The sequence below is a fragment of the Vulpes vulpes genome, chromosome X, assembly GCF_048418805.1.
Source record: "Vulpes vulpes isolate BD-2025 chromosome X, VulVul3, whole genome shotgun sequence".
Classification (NCBI taxonomy): domain Eukaryota; kingdom Metazoa; phylum Chordata; class Mammalia; order Carnivora; family Canidae; genus Vulpes; species Vulpes vulpes.
The window spans coordinates 9,323,722-9,343,242 of NC_132796.1; the positions used below are offsets into that span (position 1 = coordinate 9,323,722).

The following is a 19,521-nucleotide window of genomic DNA, read 5'->3' on the forward strand; positions in this document are numbered from 1 at the left end:
CATACACCCCAAAATACACAAACTCACACATACACACACCCAACCCCATATGTGTTATATTTGTGTCACTTACTCAAATTATTTTATAAATAACTTTCTCCCCTCCCCGTGAATTTCAGTTTTGAAATTTGAAAGCACAGTCAATAAATGATTTGGCAACAGTTAAGAAATCACAAGTTCCCTTCTTCTCACATAAAGTTCTGCAAACCACGTGCTAGGTTCCGCAGCCGAGTTCAGGAAGTTGGCCAGTTTCTTTTCCCTGAGTGCACCTACGGCCCAGAGGACAGCCCCCCTCGGTGCTGCAGGTGACGGGATGAGACTTTAGGACCACAGAAGCTCGGTAAGCCGCCCCTATTCTTTTAACGAAGCTTTCCAACAAAATACCTGATTTCCGACTCCGAAATGTGGTTTGGGAGCAAATGGTGTGGACACAGAAAGGGACGGATGGGGCCACAAGCATAAAAAGGTTAAGTATTGAAGCAACTCCTAATGTGGGCCGAGCGGCCTCATGTGCAGTAGGTTTTGAAAATCAAACCTAGTAAGCGATCTTACTAATTCCAATAGGAGAACAAGCAAATTCCAGGTTCAGGAGTTGACTATGACTCTCCGGTCGTGCAATATTCTCTTCTAGAACCAAAGAGTTGAAAGCCAAGTGGGTGGGAGAAGTGTTTTTCCTTTGCTACCTCTATAAAAAAAAAATTAAATTAAACTAAATTAAAAAGGGCAAACTCTGATCTCCCCTGCGCCAGTCGCTTGCGAGGGCCTAGGCGGAGCCTGAAATTGAGACTCGTAGGAGCTTAATGTTCAATATTAGTTGCCCCTTTTCTTGTTCAGGATTTTTAAGTAAACGTGGCACCATTTCTGCAGTTGTGTGCTTGAGTGTTGAGACCTAGCAGGGGGTCAGTTTTTTGTTATTGCCGACAACTGTCAGATGGAAACACAGACTTGACGATTTTAAGAAGTGATGTGTTTTCTAAAAAAAAAAAAAGACTCAGATTTGAGAGCAGTTGAAAAGTCTGATTTCAAGAGACTCTCATCCAAAATTTACCTTATAATGTTTCCATGCTCAGTCAGTGCTTATTAAAGTTCTTGGAGTTATTTACTTCTACAGCCATTTAGTGTATATATTTAAGTTTTTGAAGTTCTTTTTCTTTCCTTTTTTATTTTTTTAAGATCTTAGTTCCAGGTAGTTAAGGTTACGGTGTAATATTAAGCTCAGGTGTACAATGCGGTGATTCAGCGCTCCCATCCATCACCCGGTGCTCATCACAAGTGCCCTCTCCATCCCCATCACCTGTTTCACTTCTCCCCTCACCGCCCCCCCCAACCACCCGTGTGTTCTCTGTAGTTGAGTCTGTTTTTTGGTTTGTCTCTCTCTCTCTCTCTCTTTCCCCACCCCCCTTGCTCATCTGTTTTGTTTCTTAAATTCCACAAATGAGTGAGATCATATGGTATTTGTCTTTCTCTGACTTATTTCACTTAGCATCATCCTCTCTACCCCCACCCCCCCACATGGTTGCAAATGGCGAGATTCCACTCTTGTTGGTGGCCGAAAGGAGTTAATTTTGAAATCCATGTAATGCCCGTTTTAGATCTTGAAAGGAGACGAAGTCTGTACTGAATTTTTATGATGCTTTATGAACTGACTGTGGTGGCCCGCCAGGGCCAATGACACATGTGGAATTGGGATTGAAGTTATCCAATTTCTTTTCTTTTTTTTTTTAAGATTTTATTTATTTATTCATGAGAGACAAATGGAATGATAACAAAATCCAACTCAGCGTGGAAACATGCCCTGCCTCCCTCCCACGGGTGACTTAGGTAGAGGTCAAGGACCTCACAGGCCCCTGGCAAGGTCCTTTGACCTCAGAGGCTTGACTACACATTGGAATCACCAGGGACCCCCCAGACTGAAGGAATCAGAATGTCGAGGGCTGGGCCTAGCCGTTCGTAGCTTCTCAGCTTCACAGCTTTCTCAACGTGAGCCCAAGAGCCACCGCCTTAGGACAGCACCCGACCAGCTCCTTTGGTCCTTTGCTTAAAAGAGCACAGTCCTTTTGTGGGGGCGTGAGAAGATTCCAGAAGACCCGGAGCTCACTTATTAGCCCCTTGGTTTGATTTCAGAAGGTGAAATGAAGGCTCCAAGAGTGCCTTAGCTGAAAAGCCAGGGCTGTGGTTCAGGGTGAGGCAGGGGGTGACGCTCGCTCGTTCTCCTCCAGGGGCTGCTTCTCATCCTGTCCGGTGCTGAGCCTCAGCACTGCGTGTGGCGGGGGTGGGGGGGTGGGGGGGACGGAAGGCAGGCCCCTGAGAAGCCAGACTTAGGGGATGTGGGGTGTGTCTCGTGGGGGAACATGTTGTTACTCATGGTTAGTCTTTGAAAACCCGCTGGATGTGATTTATAAGGGCATCTTAGGGTGACGGCCAGAGCCTACTGGGGGGATCATCATTCCAATGGAATGTCTCGACTTCAGCTGGGTTATTAAACAGAGCTGTGGGATTTGCTGCTGTTTAAAGTCTTATCTCCAATTTATGACTCTTCAGGACTATAATGCAGAGTAAATTGGACGCGTAACCCGCGGCTTCTGGGTCGGCAGGAGCGAGTACAGGCCGTGCTGACTTTGCCGAGGGTAATAAAGAGCTCCTCGTGGGTGTCTATGTCTCCAGTCAGTGGGCTTCCGGTGGTTCTACTGAATTCCAGAAAATCTGGAAGTGCCGCAGGGGTAGACTGACCAGTGCAGAAAGGCAAGGTGGAAAATCCACCCCCGGCATTTGAATCCTGAAGGTCCAGGTGTGGCCGGGAGGTCTCTGCAGATAATCCAAACCAGAGCATTGCCAACCAGCTGCTTGCCTCCAGGCCCACCCATCTGCTAACCACTCGGGGTGTCCGGGCTCAGCTGCAGCCCTGCCATGTCCCATTTGAGTGACCTTGGGGAGATCAGCTTCTCTGAGCCTCAGGTTCCCCATCTGTAAAATGAGGGCTTAGAGTAGCATCCACTGCCCTGAGTTTTAGGAGGATTAAATACAAAGATGTGTGACTTGGTGCAGCTCCCAGGGTTTGCTTCCTGGTAAAGCACTCACCACGTGCTCCCTCCTATCCTATACTTCCAGGAATTCAAATAGCATGATTTTTCATATTTCAACATATAGGAAATCAGGACCCATCTCTTTGTGGACGTGTGCATTTGTTTTTTGTTTTTTTGTGCTTTTTAATTTTTATAATTTTATTTTTTATTGGTGTTCAATTTGCCAACATATAGAATAACCCCCAGTGCTCATCCCGTCAAGTGCCCCCCTCAGTGCCCGTCACCCAGTCACCCCCACCCCCTGCCCACCTCCCCTTCCACCACCCCTAGTTCGTTTCCCAGAGTTAGGAGTCTCTCATGTTCTGTCTCCCTCTCTGATATTTCCCACTCATTTTTTCTCCTTTCCCCTTTATTCCCTTTCACTATTTTTTAGTATTTTCTTTTTTTTGGACGTGTACATTTGATGCGGTAGTGGTATCTTCTTGCCTCCAAAGCTGTGAGCAGATCCGTCAGCTTTGGGATGGATAAAATAAAAAATCCATTGATTAATTATAAGTTTTATCCGAGGTGACAAATCCTGCCAACCGTTTCTTTATTCATGGACTGTCAGGATGCCTCAGTGGTCCACAGAGTCAACTGCAAACGAAGCAAAACCTGTTAGAAGTTAGAAAAGTGTCCAGTTTGGCAAAAATAAAAAAATTAAAAAATCAGGTCTGGTCGAATGCCATGACACACCCGCCCAAACAGGGAAATAAGTCACCTGGGGGGAATAATCACGTTTTATAATCAATGGGTTCTCTTGACACTGCAGCGCTAGGGGTTACCAGCGGGACCCATCCTGAGAAAGGAGTAAGCTCGGGAGGTGGTGGGAGGCAGAGGGCGAGGAAAGGGGGTATCATTGCCGAAAGGCCGTTTGCAGCCTAGGAAAGGGATGTGGAAAGATAAAAAGCTGTTTTATTTCAGGAAGGCAGGCTCGGCCCCCACCCGGAACCCCCGCAGGCGATTTTTGCCCTAGATTGTGAAATTGTGCAGGAAAACCAGCGGGATCTATTTTAGCACCGCCCAGTGGGGAGCGCTCCCTTTGCACCCAGCACGTTCAGCTTCTGTCCTACGCACGACCCTCGGCCCACGGGAGGGCTTCTGGGGGTGTCCCCAGCCAAGGCGGACTTTTTCCGAGCCTTGAAAGGGCGCTGGGCCTTGAAAATTGTGGTTTTGGCGTCCCCTGGCATCCAAGCACGGAAGGCAGATTTGAGGGAGGACCAAGGCAGGTTGTTTTTTGTTGTGTCGTGTGCGTCTTTAGGAACTCGAGGGACAGGTCTGGCCTGTGGTGTGCCACAGCCCCAGCCAAAGACCTGAGGGCGCACGGAAAATAGGAAAACGGTTGTGAAATCGCTTCCTCTACAGCTAACAGCTGTCTCTGGCAGGGAGGGGAAGTTAAACAGATTTCTGTGTGCGTGCGTGCATGTGTGAGTGTGTGTGTGTGTGTGTGTGTGTGTGTGTGTCATAGGCTCTCTTTAAAGAAACAAACGGGTCCTGACTTCTTCTGGGGGTTCCCAGTGAGAATCCAGAGCACGCTGCCTCGGGCGTCCTCGGGGGTGTGCAGGGCACTGAGCCACGGGCCCGTGTGCACCAAAGGCCTCCTCGGACCGCTGCACTGTGTCTGGGCGGTGGGGTCACCGGCCCCCCGTTCTCACCCCCTTCGTTTCCTGGGGCCTCTGTGACAGGCATCACAAACTTGGTGGCCCAGAACCACAGCACCGGGTGCTCTGGCCATCCTGGAGGCCGGAAGTCTAAGATCCAGGTGCTATCAGCACGCTTGGTTCCTTCTTGGTGGCTCAGGGGGAAGGGTCCCAGGCCCTGCTCCTGGCTCCCCGCGGTGGCCGGCAGGTGGCCGGCAGTCCTCGGTGCTCCTTGCCAACGTCCCCTCCTTCTTAGGACCCCAGTCACCAGACTAGGCTGCACCCTAACGCAGCAGGACCTCACTTTGACTCCATTCCCATTCCTTTTGTTTTTTTTTAAGATTTTATTATTTTTTAGAGAGACAGAGAACACAAGCAGGGGGTGGAGCAGAGGGAGAGGGAGAAGCAGGCTCCGCGCTGAGTAGGGGGCCCGATGCAGGACTCGATCCCAGGACCCCAGACATGAGCCGAAGGCAGACACGCAACCCACTGAGCCCCCCAGGCACCCCAACTCCATTCTAATTCTAAAGACCCTACTTCCAAGTGAGGTCACACTCACAGGTACAGAGAAGTTCAGCGTGTGGGGATCCCTGGGGGGCTCAGGGGCTGAGCGTCTGCCTTTGGCTCAGGGCGTGACCCCGGGGTCCCGGGATTGAGTCCCACGTCAGGCTCCCTGCTCAGCGCGGAGCCTGCTTCTCCCTCTGCCTGTGCCTCTGCCCCTCTCTGTGTGTCTTTCATGAATAAATAAATAAAAATCTTAAAAAAAAAAGTTCAGCATGCATTTGGGGGGCATAACTGAAGCCACCACACTCTCCTTTTCTGATCCCTGTCTGCCACCTCTGCTGGCATCGGGTCCCCCACAGGTCAGCTCCGCTCTAACCCTTCTCTTTCCGCCAGCGGGTATCTCCCCACCTCACCCCTGGGCCTGATCTGAGCCCCAGGGCAACAGCACTGACAACCAGGGTTGGCTTCTCTTTGGAGAGCTCTTCTTAGAAGGCACAGGGCCTAGGGCCCGTGACACTTTAAGGAGACGTTTTGTTTTCTTTAAAATCAGGAAAGTGGGGCAGCCCGGGTGGCTCAGGGGTTTAGTGCCGCCTTCAGCCCAGGGCGTGATCCTGGAGACCGGGGATCAAGTCCCACATCAGGCTCCCTGCATGGAGCCTGCTTCTCTTTTAAAATCTTTTAAAAAATAAAATAATAAAATAAAATAAAATAAAATAAAATAAAATCAGGAAAGTAACATAATCCAGCCCAGACTGTGCAGGGCTTTAAGCCAAAGCAGTCATTAGAGAAATTTTTTACTATTTTTTTTTAATGGAGGAAGGAGCCCACAAGTGCCATCATAGCTCGGCCCTGTTGACAACCACATTCGATTTGCTGATTTACCACACATGCCAAGGGAAATTCAGGAATCACTAATATGTCCACAGGGAAGGAGATCTAAGTTGTTTTTTTTTTAATATTTTATTTATTTATTCATGAGAGACACAGAGAGAGAGAGAGAGAGGCAGAGACACAGGCAGAGGGAGAAGCAGGCTCCCTATGGGGAGCCTGATGGGGGACTCGATCCCGGGACCCCAGGATCAGGCCCTGAGCCAAGGGCAGGTGCTAAACCACTGAGCCACCCAGGGATCCCCTAATTTGTTTTTTTTTTAAGATTTTATTTATTTGATGGAGAGCCAGAGAGCACAAGCAGGGGGAGAGGCAGGGGAGGGGGGCAAGCACACTCCCTGCAGAGTGGAGCGCAGAGCCCGACTCGGGGGCTCCATCTCAGAGCCCTGAGATCGTGACCTGAGCCGAAACCAAGAGTCGAGCACTTACCCAACTGTGCCACCCGGGCGCCCAGGAGGTTTAAGTACTGATCCCCAGGCCCCTATCTGAAACCTGTAGGCCAGCAGAGCGTCCGAATTCAGAATTCACATTCTAGCAAGATGACATGCTCCCCACACGATACATTATAAAACACTTCCAAGGGGTCCAGGTCAGGCACGTGCCTGTTTCTGCCGTGAAACAAGAACGCTCACGCTAAGTACGGAAATACAGGTGACAGTAGCCTTAGGTCAGTTCAGGTCACGTTCTGCTGCCAAATATGTTATAAAAGAAACAAAAATGTAGTCTTCTGGTGCTCAGATTTTTTAGGATTTCAGACTTGCAGAGAGGGGACTGAGAATGCGCGCAAGACAGGACCTGCATTAAGAAAATAAACCGTAAACCACTATCCTGGGCACCAGAAGGCCTCATTCGATCAATAGCTGCGTCTGATTGTTTTTTTCTTTTTGCTTGTATCGATTTTTCTCATGCTCGGTGAATCGCTCAGGTGATTGGTATTGGTTGTTATTTCATACTCAAGCGTGGGCCATCAAATAACTGATTACGAGCTCCAATTTCAAGGACAGGACTTCCCAACGGATGAGCCTGTGCCCAAGATGAATGGCTGTGAGTCGCTTTTGGTCGGACTATGCCAACGTGATCATAGATCTTTTCTCTGGTGCAGGGCTGAGGCCGAGGTGAGGCGAGTTGAGGCGCTCATCCAGGTGCAAAATTTAAGGAAGGGAGGATGCCAGAAAGCTCCGTAATCAAGATAAGCAATATTTTAATAGCACTATTTGCTATTCAAAAATCAAATTGGCAAATTACAGCCCAGCCTGCAGACTAGTTTTGCCAGTTTTGGTGAATAAAGTTTTTTTGGAACCACAGCTGGGCTCAGGGTGAGGCAAGCGAAGTGGTGCCTCACAAGTGCAGGGTTGGATTCTGTCTTTATTGAAAGATTTTTAAAAATTTATTTATTCATGAGAGACACAGAGACAGAGAGAGGCAGAGACACAGGCAGAGGGAGAAGCAGGCTTCCCACAGAAAGCCCGATATGGGACTCGATCCCAGGACCCCAGGATCACGCCCTGAGCCAAAGGTAGATGCTCAACCACTGAGCCACCCAGGTGCCCATCTTAATTTAAAATGTTGAACATTTAGCCCATCAGAGATTTTAAGTTGTTAGACTAGCATTCATCTTGATGACTAAGTTTTGGGGTGCCCCCTTAAATTTGGTACTCACAGCTCTGCTACCGTGCTTGTTCATTTTCCCAGGGAGATGCTCCAGTCTCCTGCTGGGGTGCTAGAGGGGGGTGTCCGTGAGCTGGGTCATTGGCAGAGTTCCCAGAGCCAGGGGTGGTGCAGGAGGAGGATGGGGAGGATGGGGAGGGTGGGGAGTATCGGGAGGATGGGGAGGATGGGAGGATGGAGAGAGTGGGGAATATCGGGAGGATGGGGAGGATGGGGAAGGTGGGAAGTATCAGGAGGATGGGGAGGATGGGGACGTTGGGGAGTATGGGGAGGGTGGGGAAGGTGGGGAGTATTGGGAGGGCCGGGAGGATGGGGACAATGGGGAGGATGGGGAGGATGGGGAGGGTAGGGAGTATCAGGAGGATGGGGACGATGGGGAGGGTGGGGAGCATCAGGAGGATGGGGACGATGGGGAGGGTGGGGAGGACGGGGCTCGGTGCTGCCTGCTGCAGGTGCTCTCTGTCGATGCCCTCGCGGACGTCAGGGGCGACCCGGTCCTTACTCTCCCTTAGTGGGGGCCTTGACCTGCCAGGGCGGGAGAGGCAAACAGCAGCAGAAGTGCGCGTCCTTTCTCCTCCCTGTCTCAGGTTCGGTTTTATTTGCATAGTTGCACTTTCTGTGTTACTTGCATAATTGCCCCCTTGCGCCCTCGATTTTATTTGCCAAGTTGCCATTTCTCTATTTGGGGGGAGCGGGGGCGAGTGGCCATTTCTCTATTTTCCTTGCAGAGTTGCCAGGCTGGATGTGTTGGTTCGTCGGCGACACCTGAGTGAGGCCTGGCTGTCCCGTGTACCCTTCTCGCCCTGCCTGGGATCTGGCTCCCCAGGAGGTGCTTCTGGAGCCACAGACTTTTGGGAGCCAGGGGCTCAGCTGGGGAGGTCATGCTGCTCCTGCTGGGGTCTTGCCCCCCCTCCCCCAGCTCCAGCTGGAGGAGTGAGCTAGGGCCTTGCCAAGCGGCCTGGCCCCTGGGCCTCACCCAGCACTTTGGGAGAGGACCTGAGGCAGAGGGAGGGGCTGACGGGGAGAGGTTTTCTACTCAACCCCCAGGCTAGCAGCCTGCCCACCACTTCCTACCCTGCCCCACCGTGTGTTTCTCTTCAAATTGAGGTTACGTGGAGCTTGTCCACTCTGGACTTGTGGAAGGCTGGAGCTAGGAACCTCGAGCTCCTCGCTCACAGATCTGCGGGATGTCCTGATCCCTTCCCTGGCCGACATCTACTGTAAGCTGCCTCACTCTCTGGGAGGCCATTTGCATCCTGAAAAAAAAAAAAAAAAACAACAAAACAAAACAAAACAAAAAAACCCAGTGGAGTTCAACAAGTTCTCCTCCTGGTCTCCAGTGCCCCCTAGAGGCTTTTCCGCTCACTTGTTCATTGTTGTAGGAGAGGCCTTGGCCTCTGAAATGAGACGTGGAGGCCTTAACTTGAGGCCACACAGGGCAGCTCTGTCCTCTGGACCTGCCCAACGAACTACCTAAAAATGCCGCTCCTACCGACACAGCTGGTTAGCAGGCCAAGGGAAGAGTCTCCAATCTGGCCTTACCCCGCCATCTGTTCCTCATGGGCCCTTTTAAACATTAATTTTGAATTTTTTAATTAATTAATAATTAAAAATTAGAGCAGGAACCTGACAAGCACTACCTCAGCCATTACCCCAGTTTCATCATGAGAAAACCCACAGACAAATCCCAATCGATGGACAGTCTACATAACCAACCTCTTCCCTGTCTTTATTTCTCTTCATAATAATTTCCTTTTTTTTTCTTTTAAGGTTTTATTGATCTAGTTGACAGAGGGAGAGAGAGAGTGCACAAGCAGGGGGAGCTGTGGGCAGAGGGGGGTGGAGAAGTAGGCCCCCCGCAGAGTGGAGAGCCCAATGCGGGCCTCAATCCCAGGCCCCCGGGATCATGACCTGAACCGAAGGCAGATGCTTCACCCACTGAGCCCCCCGGGCACCCCTCTCCACCGTAATCTCTACCGTCTAATAGGAGTAATCCGTTCACCAAAGGAGAACACTGAGCAGGACTTGCCCGATCAGATACTAACATCCCCTAAAACTGTAATTATTAAAACATGCGGTGCTAGCGCATGAATGATGAACAGATTGATGAAGCAGAGAGTCTAGAAATAGACCCAAATATACAGGAAAGTGGGCAGCCCGGGGGGCTCAGTGGTTTAGTACCGCCTTCGGCCCAGGATGTGGTCCTGGAGACCCCGGGATCAAGTCTCACGTTGGGCTCCCTGCATGGAGCCTGCTTCTCCCTCTGCCTGTGGCTCTGCCTCTCTCTCCCTCTCTGTGTCTTTCATGAATAAATAAATACAATCTTTAAAAAAAAACCAAATATACAAGAAAACTAGTATATGATAAAAGGAGTATATCAAGTTGGTGAGCAAAAAATTATTCAAATGATGTTACACATCAACAAAACAAAACAGCAACCTACTGAATGTGAGAAGATATTTGCAAAGGGTCTGTCTGATAAAGGGTTGCTATCCAAAATACATGAACTACACAACTCAACACCAAAAAAATAGTCTGATTAAAATTGGGCAGAGGACCCGAATAGACATTTTTCTAAAGAAGGCATAGGGATGGCCAACAGACACATGAAAAGATGCTCACCATCACTCATCCTCAGGAAAATGTGAATCGAAACCTCCACGAGATCTCACCTCGCACTTGTCACAATGGCTAAAATAAAATGCACACACAAAAGACATGTTGAGGGGGATGTGGAGAAAAGAGAACCCTCGTGCCCTGTTGGTGGGGATGTTAATTGGTGCTGGTACAACCACTGCGAAAAATACTGTTGGAGGTTCCTCAAACACTAAAAAATAGAAACACTATATGGTGCAGTAATTTCACTACTGGGTATTAATCCAAAGAAAATGGAAACACGAATTCAAAAAAATACACACACTCCTATGTTCATTACAGCCTCATTCACAATAGCCAGGATGTGGAAGCAGCCTAAGTGTCCATCGATAGTTGAATGGATAAAGATGTAGTGTACACACAACAGCTATAAAAAAGAATGAGATCTGGGCAGCCCGGGTGGCCCAGCAGTTTAGCGCCGCCTTCAGCCCAGGGCCTGATCCTGGAGACCCAGGATCGAGTCCCACATCGGGCTCCCTGCATGGAGCCTGCTTCTCCCTCTGCCTGGGTCTCTGCCTCTCTCTCTCTCTCTCTCTCTCTCTCTCTCTCTCTCTCTCCCATGAATAAATAAATTAAATCTTTTGTTTAAAAAAGGCCATTGAGATATAATTTAAAGAAAAAGAATGAGATCTTGCCACTTGTGACAACGTGGATGGACCCAGACAGCATTATGCTCAATGACATACGTCATAGGCAGATACTGTATGATTTCACTTATCTGTGGAATCTAAAAAACAAAAAAAAAAATGAACGAATCAAAGAAGCAGACCTAGGAATACAGACAACAAACTAGTAGTTGCCAGAGGAGAGGGTGGTGGGGAATGAGAAAAATGGGTGAAGGGGGCAATGGGAGATATGGGCTTCCAGGTAGGGAATGAGTATGCCTCGGGGATGAAGGGTACAGCGCAGGCAGTACAGTCAGAGGTACTGTAATAGCGCTGTGTGGTGGCAGGTGGGGGCCACACCTGTGCTGAGCAGAGCATGAGGTGCAGAGTTATCGAATCACTAGGTTGTGTGCCTGAAACTAATGTGACACTGAGTGTCAACTATACCTCGGCGAAAATAAATACATAAACAGTGTTGGGGCAACCAGGTCTCTGCTGAGAAAAAAAATATTGTAAGTCTGCACCTCATGGTTTTGTTTTGTTTTTTTGTAAAGATCTTATTTACTTATTCATGAAAGACACAGAGAGAGGCAGAGACACAGGCAGAGGGAGAAGCAGGCCCCATGCGGGGAGCCCGATAGGGGACTAGATCGCAGGACCCCGGGATTATGCCCTGAGCCAAAGGCAGACGCTCAACCGCTGAGCCACCCAGGCGTCCCTGCACCTCATGTTTTAAGCCAAAACAATCCCAGTGAGATAAATATTTCACTGTAAGAAAGTGAAATCATAAAATTACTAGGAAAAAAAACATGAGAAAATTGTTGTTGATGGAACAGAAATGTGGAATATCCTTTATGGTGTACACTTGCCACAACTCCCAAATTCATCCGTCCATGAGGCTCCTCTGAGCCCAAGGGGCATATATGTAACTGCCTTCTGGACATCTCCACTGGAAGATCACAAACTCAAATTTAACCTATCAAATTAATATAATTAGAGGCTTCAAACAATACGCATTCATTAGCTCAAATTTCTGTAGGTTAAGTCTGAGTGGGCTTGCCTGGGTCCTCTGCTCTAGATCTCCTAAGGCTCACATCAACATACTGGCCAAGCTGGACTCTTCTCTCCAGGTTCCGAGTAAGGATCCATTTGCAAGTGCATTCAGGGTGTCAGTCAGTTTTAGTTCTTCGTGGTTGTAGGATGGGAGAGGGGGCATTTCTTTGCAAGCTGTCAGCAGAGAACCACTCTCGGCTTCTAAAGGCTGCCTGCATTCCCCGTCAGCGGCCCCGTCCACCTTTAAGTCCGCAAGAGTCAAATTATTCTCCTGCTTCTGATCTCTGCTCCTCCTTTCTGCTGCGAGCCAGAGAAAACTCGCTGCTTTTAGAGGCACATACAATTAAATTAGGCCCATCTGGATAATCAACCTTTTGCCACAGTGACATAGCACGATTACACCAGTAGTGCGAGGGGGCAAAGGCCAGAGGGGCCCTCTTAAAATTCTGCCTACCAAACCAGGTAAAGCAGGGCTTTCTTCTAGTAAAACATCAAGTAGCGGCACCTAGATTGTGCTGTATTTGAAAATAACTGAAAGTAACTGGAAATGCCTGGGAGTTCTGGTTCACCTTATATATTTTCATCTCATCAGGAGCTGGCTCTTCCTCGAGTGTGATGAATTGGCAGTGATCATTGATCCCCAGAATAATCACTATTCACTACCAAGGGTATGACAGTGACTGTTAGCTCATTAACACTCAACTTTAGAAGAATTTAAAGAGGAAGAACTTACCTGGCTTCACTCTCAATAAGGATGTGAGTTGGGCTCTAGTGAAAAGTACAATTTAGTGAAGGTTGATTTCCATGCCCAGTGAAATAAGATTTTGAGAGTTGAGCATGACCCTCATCAAACGAATCACATTAATCTGTTTATTGCATTGTATAACGACCAAAAGTAACATATTGAGCCCTCTGTTGAGAGGGCTGCAGAGGGACGCCTGGTGGCTCAGTGGTTGAGCGTCTACCTTTGGCTCAGGTCATGATCCCGGGGTCCAGGGATCAAGTCCCGCATCTGGTTCCCGGCATGGAGCCTGCTTCTCCCTCTGCTTATGTTTCTGCGTCTCTGTCTATGACTCTCATGAATGAATAAATAAAATCTTTATTTATTCATTCATGAGAGTCATAAAGAGAGAGAGAGGCAGAGACACAGGCAGAGGGAGAAACAGGCTCCATGCCGGGAACCGGATGCGGGACTCGATCCCAGGACTCCAGGATCGCACCCTAGGCCAAAGGCAGGCGCCAAACTGCTGAGCCACCAAGGGATCCCCTCAAATCTTTAAAAATAAATAAATTGTCTTTAAAAAAAAGAGAGAGGGGGCTGCAGAAAGTGAGGCACTACAAAGTGTTACAGAGGCCGCATAAAAATACGAAACATCACGTCTTCCCCACAGAAGTTTACAATATTAGCCACAGAATAGCTATGCATGCCAATGTTCATCTGCTAAGGGACATGTGAGCGCTGGTAGGCATTCCGCAAAATTTTTGTTGCGTGCTGTCTACAATTGAGGCACTGTTCTGGCATGAAGAGTTCAAAGTGAGGTTGTGTAGCATCATGGCTACCGGTTAAAGCATGATGTTGGAATCAGAATGACTGGGATCCAGCTCTACGGTGTATCATCCTTCTTTTTTTTAAGATTTTATTTATTTATTCATGAGAGGCACAGACACAGGCAGAGGGAGAAGCAGGCTCCATGCAGGGAGCCTGATGCGGGACTCGATCCCGGGTCTCCAGGATCACACCCTGGACTGAAGGCAGCGCTAAACCGCTGAGCCACCCGGGCTGCCCTATCCTTCTGAAAGCCACCAAAGTGTCTGGGTTTGTTTCTTCACCCACAAAATGTGAAAAACATAGAACCCACCTCATTGTGTTGCTCTGAGCATTAACACGGGTGAGAAAATGTTTCTGGTGAGCACACTACCTGATACGCTGTTATTCTTATCAACAGAAGGTGTCCGCTTTGTCACTCGAGGAGATAAGAGATCCAGAGACGCGCCACCGGAGAGGTAGGAAAAAACTGGGGGGAATGGCAATAAGAGATACGGTTGTGTAGAGAGATGGCTACGTAGATGAGCTAGAGGAGACTCTGGCTTGGAGATCTCGGATGACCCCATAATGAAAGCTGGATCTGAACTCTACTTGGGACGGGCCAACTTTCATCAAGAGTTACGCTAATAGGTTGAAGCTATGAATCTATAGCTTGCTGCGCTACAGACCTAGATGAACCACAGCCACGGGCCAGCATCAGACCTGCTACGGTGATGCGGCATCTCAATTAATGCCTCTGCAAAAGCTTCCCAGGCTTTCTCATCGACATAATCTCAGATAGTTCCATCTTCAACTTCTTTGAGCACCATGAAGCTGAAGGCAGCGAGAAATTAAAATCGTTCCGAACAATTTTCATAACCTGGCACTAGGTGTTATATGTAAGGGATGAATCACTAAATTCTACTCCTGAAACCAATATTAGACGATATGTGAACCAACTAGAATTTAAATAAATATGTGAAAAAGAAAAACAGATTTTATTTTATTTTTTTTAAAGATTTTATTTATTCATGAGAGACACAGAGAGAGAGAGACAGAGACACAGGCAGAGGGAGAAGCAGGCTTCACGCAGGGAGCCCAATGTGGGACTCGATCCTGGAACTCCAAGGATCACACCCTGGGCCAAAGGCAGGTGCTAAACCGCTGAGCCACCCAGGGATCCCCAGAAAAACAGATTTTAAAAATCCAATTGTTATACTATATGTTGGCAAATCGAATTCCAGTAAAAAAATATATATTTTTTTTTTAAATTCAATTGTTCCAAACCAAATTTGTTGAATTGTTGAGAGAATTCACACTTCAAAACGCATGCACGGTGTGATGAAGCGCTGATAGTCACATCATGAAATGCGTAGTAAATACTGCTACTCTAACGTTGCGCTTCCACTTTTGATTTTCCTTAGGAAAACATGAGCCCTCGGTCTTTGGTTCTGACCTGCCTTTTCCTGCTCATCTCTGACTCCTATGAGTTCGTCACCAAAGCAAATTATTCTAGAAGCTATCCTTGTGACGAGAGAAGACAGAATGGCTCTGTTATTGCAGAGTGCAACGGTCGTCGACTTCAAGAAGTTCCCCAAACAGTGGGCAAGTACGTGACAGTGCTAGACCTGTCTGATAATTACATCACACACATAACAAACGAATCATTCCAAGGGCTGCAAAATCTCACTAAGATCAATCTAAATCACAACGCCAACCCACAGCACCTGAGTGAAAATCCTGATAACAAAAATGGCATGAATATCACAGATGGGGCATTCCTCAACCTACAAAACCTAAACCAGTTACTCCTTGAAGACAACCAGTTATACCAAATACCGGCTGGCTTGCCAGGGTCTTTGAAGGAACTTAGCCTGATTCAGAACAACATCATCTGGGTAACGAAAAAGAATACGTCTGGGCTCACGAATCTGGAAAGGCTCTATTTGAGCTGGAATTGCTATTTTGGCAACAACTGTAACAACAAAACTTTCAACATAGAAGACGGAACGTTTGAAAGTCTTACGAATTTGGAGGTGCTGTCCCTGTCTTTTAATAAGCTTGTCCATGTGCCCCCGAAACTGCCAAGCTCCCTGAAGGAACTTTATCTTAGCAACGCCAAGATTAAAATCATCAGTCAGGAAGATTTCAAGGGATTGAGAAATTTAAGAGTCCTGGATTTAAGCGGGAACTGTCCGAGGTGCTTCAATGCCCCATTTCCCTGCACACCTTGTGAGGGAGGCGCTTCAATTCAGATCCATCCTCTTGCTTTTCAAACCCTGACGGAGCTTCGCTACCTAAACCTCTCTAGCACTTCCCTCCGGAAGATTCCTGCAACGTGGTTTGACAACATGCGTAACCTGAAGGTGCTGCATCTGGAATTCAATTATCTAGTTGACGAAATAGCCTCCGGGGAATTTTTGACGAAGCTGCCCGTCTTGGAAATACTTGACTTATCTTATAACTACGTAAAGGCGAAATATCCCAAATATATTAATATTTCCCACAACTTTTCTAGCCTTAAGTTGCTCCAGGCGTTGCACTTAAGAGGTTACGTATTCCAGGAACTTAGAGCGGGAGACTTCGAGCCCCTGATGGGTCTCTCAAATCTAAAGACTATCAACTTGGGTATCAACTTTATTAAGCAAATTAATTTTACCCTTTTCCAAAATTTCCCCAACCTCTCCATCATTTACTTGTCAGAAAACAGAATATCACCCTTGGTAAATGATATCCGGCAGAATGAAGTAAATGGCTCCTCTTCTCAAAGGCATGTCCTTAAGCCACGCTCAGCGGATATTGAGTTTGACCCACACTCAAATTTTTATCATAACACCCATCCTTTAATAAAGCCACAATGTACAGTTTATGGCAAAGCCTTAGATTTAAGCCTGAACAGTATTTTCTTCATCGGGCGAGAGCAATTTGAAGCTTTTCATGACATCGCCTGCTTAAATCTGTCTTCGAACGGCAACGGTCAAGTGTTACATGGAAATGAATTTTCAGCGGTGCCGCATATTAAATATTTGGATTTGACAAACAACAGACTAGACTTTGACGATGACAACGCGCTCAGTGATCTGCCCGAGTTAGAAGTTCTGGATCTCAGCTACAATGCACACTACTTCCGAATAGCAGGGGTGACGCACCGCCTAGGATTTATTCAAAACTTAACACAACTGAAAGTCTTAAACTTGAGCCACAACAGCATCTACACTTTAACGGAGCAAGACCTGAGAAGCGTGTCCCTGGAAGAATTAGTTTTCAGTGGAAACCGCCTTGACATTTTGTGGAATGCCGAAGGTGACAAGTACTGGAAAATTTTTACAAGTCTCAGGAATCTGACACGGCTCGATCTATCCTTAAACAACCTCCGGCGCATCCCGAACGAAGCTTTCCTGAACCTGCCCCAGAGTCTCACCCAACTGTACATAAAAAATAACGCTTTAAATTTCTTTAACTGGACGTTACTCCAGGAGTTTCCACGTCTCCAGGTGCTGGACTTGAGTGGAAACAGGCTGTCCTCTATAACCAACAGCCTCTCCAAATTCACGTCTTCCCTGCAGACGCTGCTACTGCACCGGAACAGGATTTCCCACCTGCCCGCCAGCTTTCTTTCCGAAGCCAGCAGTCTGATCCACCTCGACCTGAGCTCCAACCTGCTGAAGATGATCAACAAATCCACGCTGCAAACTAAGACCAACACCAGTTTAGCCATTCTGGAACTAGGTAGAAACCCTTTTGACTGTACTTGCGACATTGGAGATTTTCGAAGATGGATGGATGAAAATCTGAATGTCACCATCCCTAGGTTGACAGACGTCATCTGCTCTAGTCCCGGGGATCAAAGGGGGAAGAGCATTGTGAGTCTGGAGCTAACAACTTGTATTTCGGATACCCTCGCGGCGGTGCTGTGTATCTTCACGTCCTTTATCACCGTCACCGTCATGTTGGCTGCCTTGGGTCACCATTGGTTTTACTGGGATGTCTGGTTTATCTATCACGTGTGCTTGGCTAAGGTAAAAGGCTACAGGTCTGTTTCCACGTCCCAAACTTTCTACGATGCCTACGTTTCTTATGACACCAAAGATGCCTCTGTTACTGACTGGGTGATAAATGAGCTGCGCTTCCACCTCGAAGAGAGTGAAGGGAAAAATGTGCTCCTCTGTTTAGAGGAGAGAGATTGGGACCCGGGATTAGCCATCATCGATAACCTCATGCAGAGCATAAACCAAAGCAAGAAAACCATATTCGTCTTAACCAAAGAATACGCCCAAAACTGGAACTTTAAAACGGCATTCTACTTGGCCTTGCAGCGGCTCATGGATGAGAATATGGATGTGATCATATTTATTTTGCTGGAGCCAGTGTTACAGCATTCTCAGTATTTGAGGCTGCGGCAGAGGATCTGCAAGAGCTCCATCCTTCAATGGCCTGACAACCCCAAGGCGGAAGGCTTGTTTTGGCAAAGTCTGAAAAACGTGGTCTTAACTGAGAACGATTCACGGTATAACAATTTGTACGTTGATTCCATTAAGCAATACTAACTGATGTTAAGCCATGACCCGCCAACATAATAAAAATGTGAAGCGACTGCCCTTCTGTCTTAGGTATTTGTTGCTGCGTAACAAATTACCCCCAGACTCAGTGGCTTAGAGTCCCACACTCTGTGATCTTAGCGTCTCTGGTCGGGAGCGCGGACGAGGCTTGGCCGAGTCCTCTGCTCAGCGTCTCTCAAAGGCTTCAGTCTAGGGGTCAGCGAGGGCCACGGGACCCTCCCGGGCTTGGGATCCCCTTCCAGGCTCAAACTCACGCGGTGGTTTTCAGGACCCAGTTCCTCCCTCGCTGTCGGTCAAAGGCTGTTCTCACTTGCCCCCCTAGCAGGAAGTCTCCCACGGGGCAGCTTGCTTCATCAAAGCCAACAAAAGAAAGAGGTCGCTAGCAAGATGGAAGTCACCTGCCCTGATAATCTAGTCGGGGGAGTGACACCCCATCATTCGGGCCATACTCTATTTGTTAGAAGTAAATCTCAGGTCCTGCTGCCAGCTCCATGGGAGTGATCACCTCAGTCCAGGGAAACTAGTCCAAGACCAAAATGGCTTCCCTTGGCCTACCATCTTGGTCATAGACTGTGAGTACCAGGAGGCAGAGGTTATTGTGGGCCAGCATTACAGTTGGCTTGCTATACCTTCTTTCCAAGGTCTAAGAATTTTTGTAACTAGAACTCATGGCTCTGATGTTAAGCTGCTGTTTAGATTTATCATATATTCATGGCTACACGGTTGTATTACGCCGTGGTTGCGTTAGTCTTCCTTTTACAATTCCTTTTATAAATATCGGCTATGGTATTTGACTTCTAAGGTTTAGATGCCATTTAAAGGCTAAGATGGATTTTTTTTTAAGTGTTTTCTATTCCTTAACCACTTTTAAAAAGTATGCAGCCAAATTAGAAGCCTCTGAAGTATCTGCCAATTGCCATTGCCGTAAATCTTGATTGATTAAAAACGCTTCATTTCACATCATGAGCATATGATCAACATACAGTAGGGAAATAGATCTATAATGTAAAAGACATTGCCATCCACACTGGGTTTTTGGAGAATACTTTTTTAAAGAACTTTGGTAAAAGCCAAAGGGCAAAAAGTTTTGATGAAGTTTATATATTAAGGTGATTATTTTTTTAAAATTTTATTTATTCATGAGAGACACAGAGAGAGAGAGAGAGAGGCAGAGACACAGGCAGAGGGAGAAGCAGGCTTCCTGCAGGGCACCTGAGGCAGGACTCGATCCCAGGACCCCAGGATCACGACTTGAGCCAAAAGCAGATGCCCAACCGCTGAGTCACCCAGGCGGCCCTTAAGGTGATTATTAATAGAGGAATTAATTATATCTTTACTTCCCACTCAGAAGACAAAGAATGC

General features: G+C 47.6%; 1 protein-coding gene across 1 annotated transcript; it reads left to right on the top strand.

The window, feature by feature from the left end:
- Positions 1 to 206: 206 nt before the first annotated feature.
- TLR8 (toll like receptor 8) lies at positions 207 to 18,198 on the top strand. Its single transcript, XM_026015311.2, has 3 exons — positions 207 to 340; positions 14,022 to 14,079; positions 15,025 to 18,198. Exon 3 carries the CDS (start codon positions 15,031 to 15,033, stop codon positions 18,145 to 18,147), a length of 3,117 nt encoding a protein of 1,038 aa, XP_025871096.2. The 5' UTR covers positions 207 to 340; positions 14,022 to 14,079; positions 15,025 to 15,030; the 3' UTR covers positions 18,148 to 18,198.
- Positions 18,199 to 19,521: the final 1,323 nt, after the last annotated feature.

What these genes read in the sequence shown, in the direction of transcription:
- TLR8 (XM_026015311.2), top strand. Translation starts at nt 15,031, where the DNA reads ATGAGCCCTCGGTCTTTGGTTCTGACCTGCCTTTTCCTGCTCATCTCT.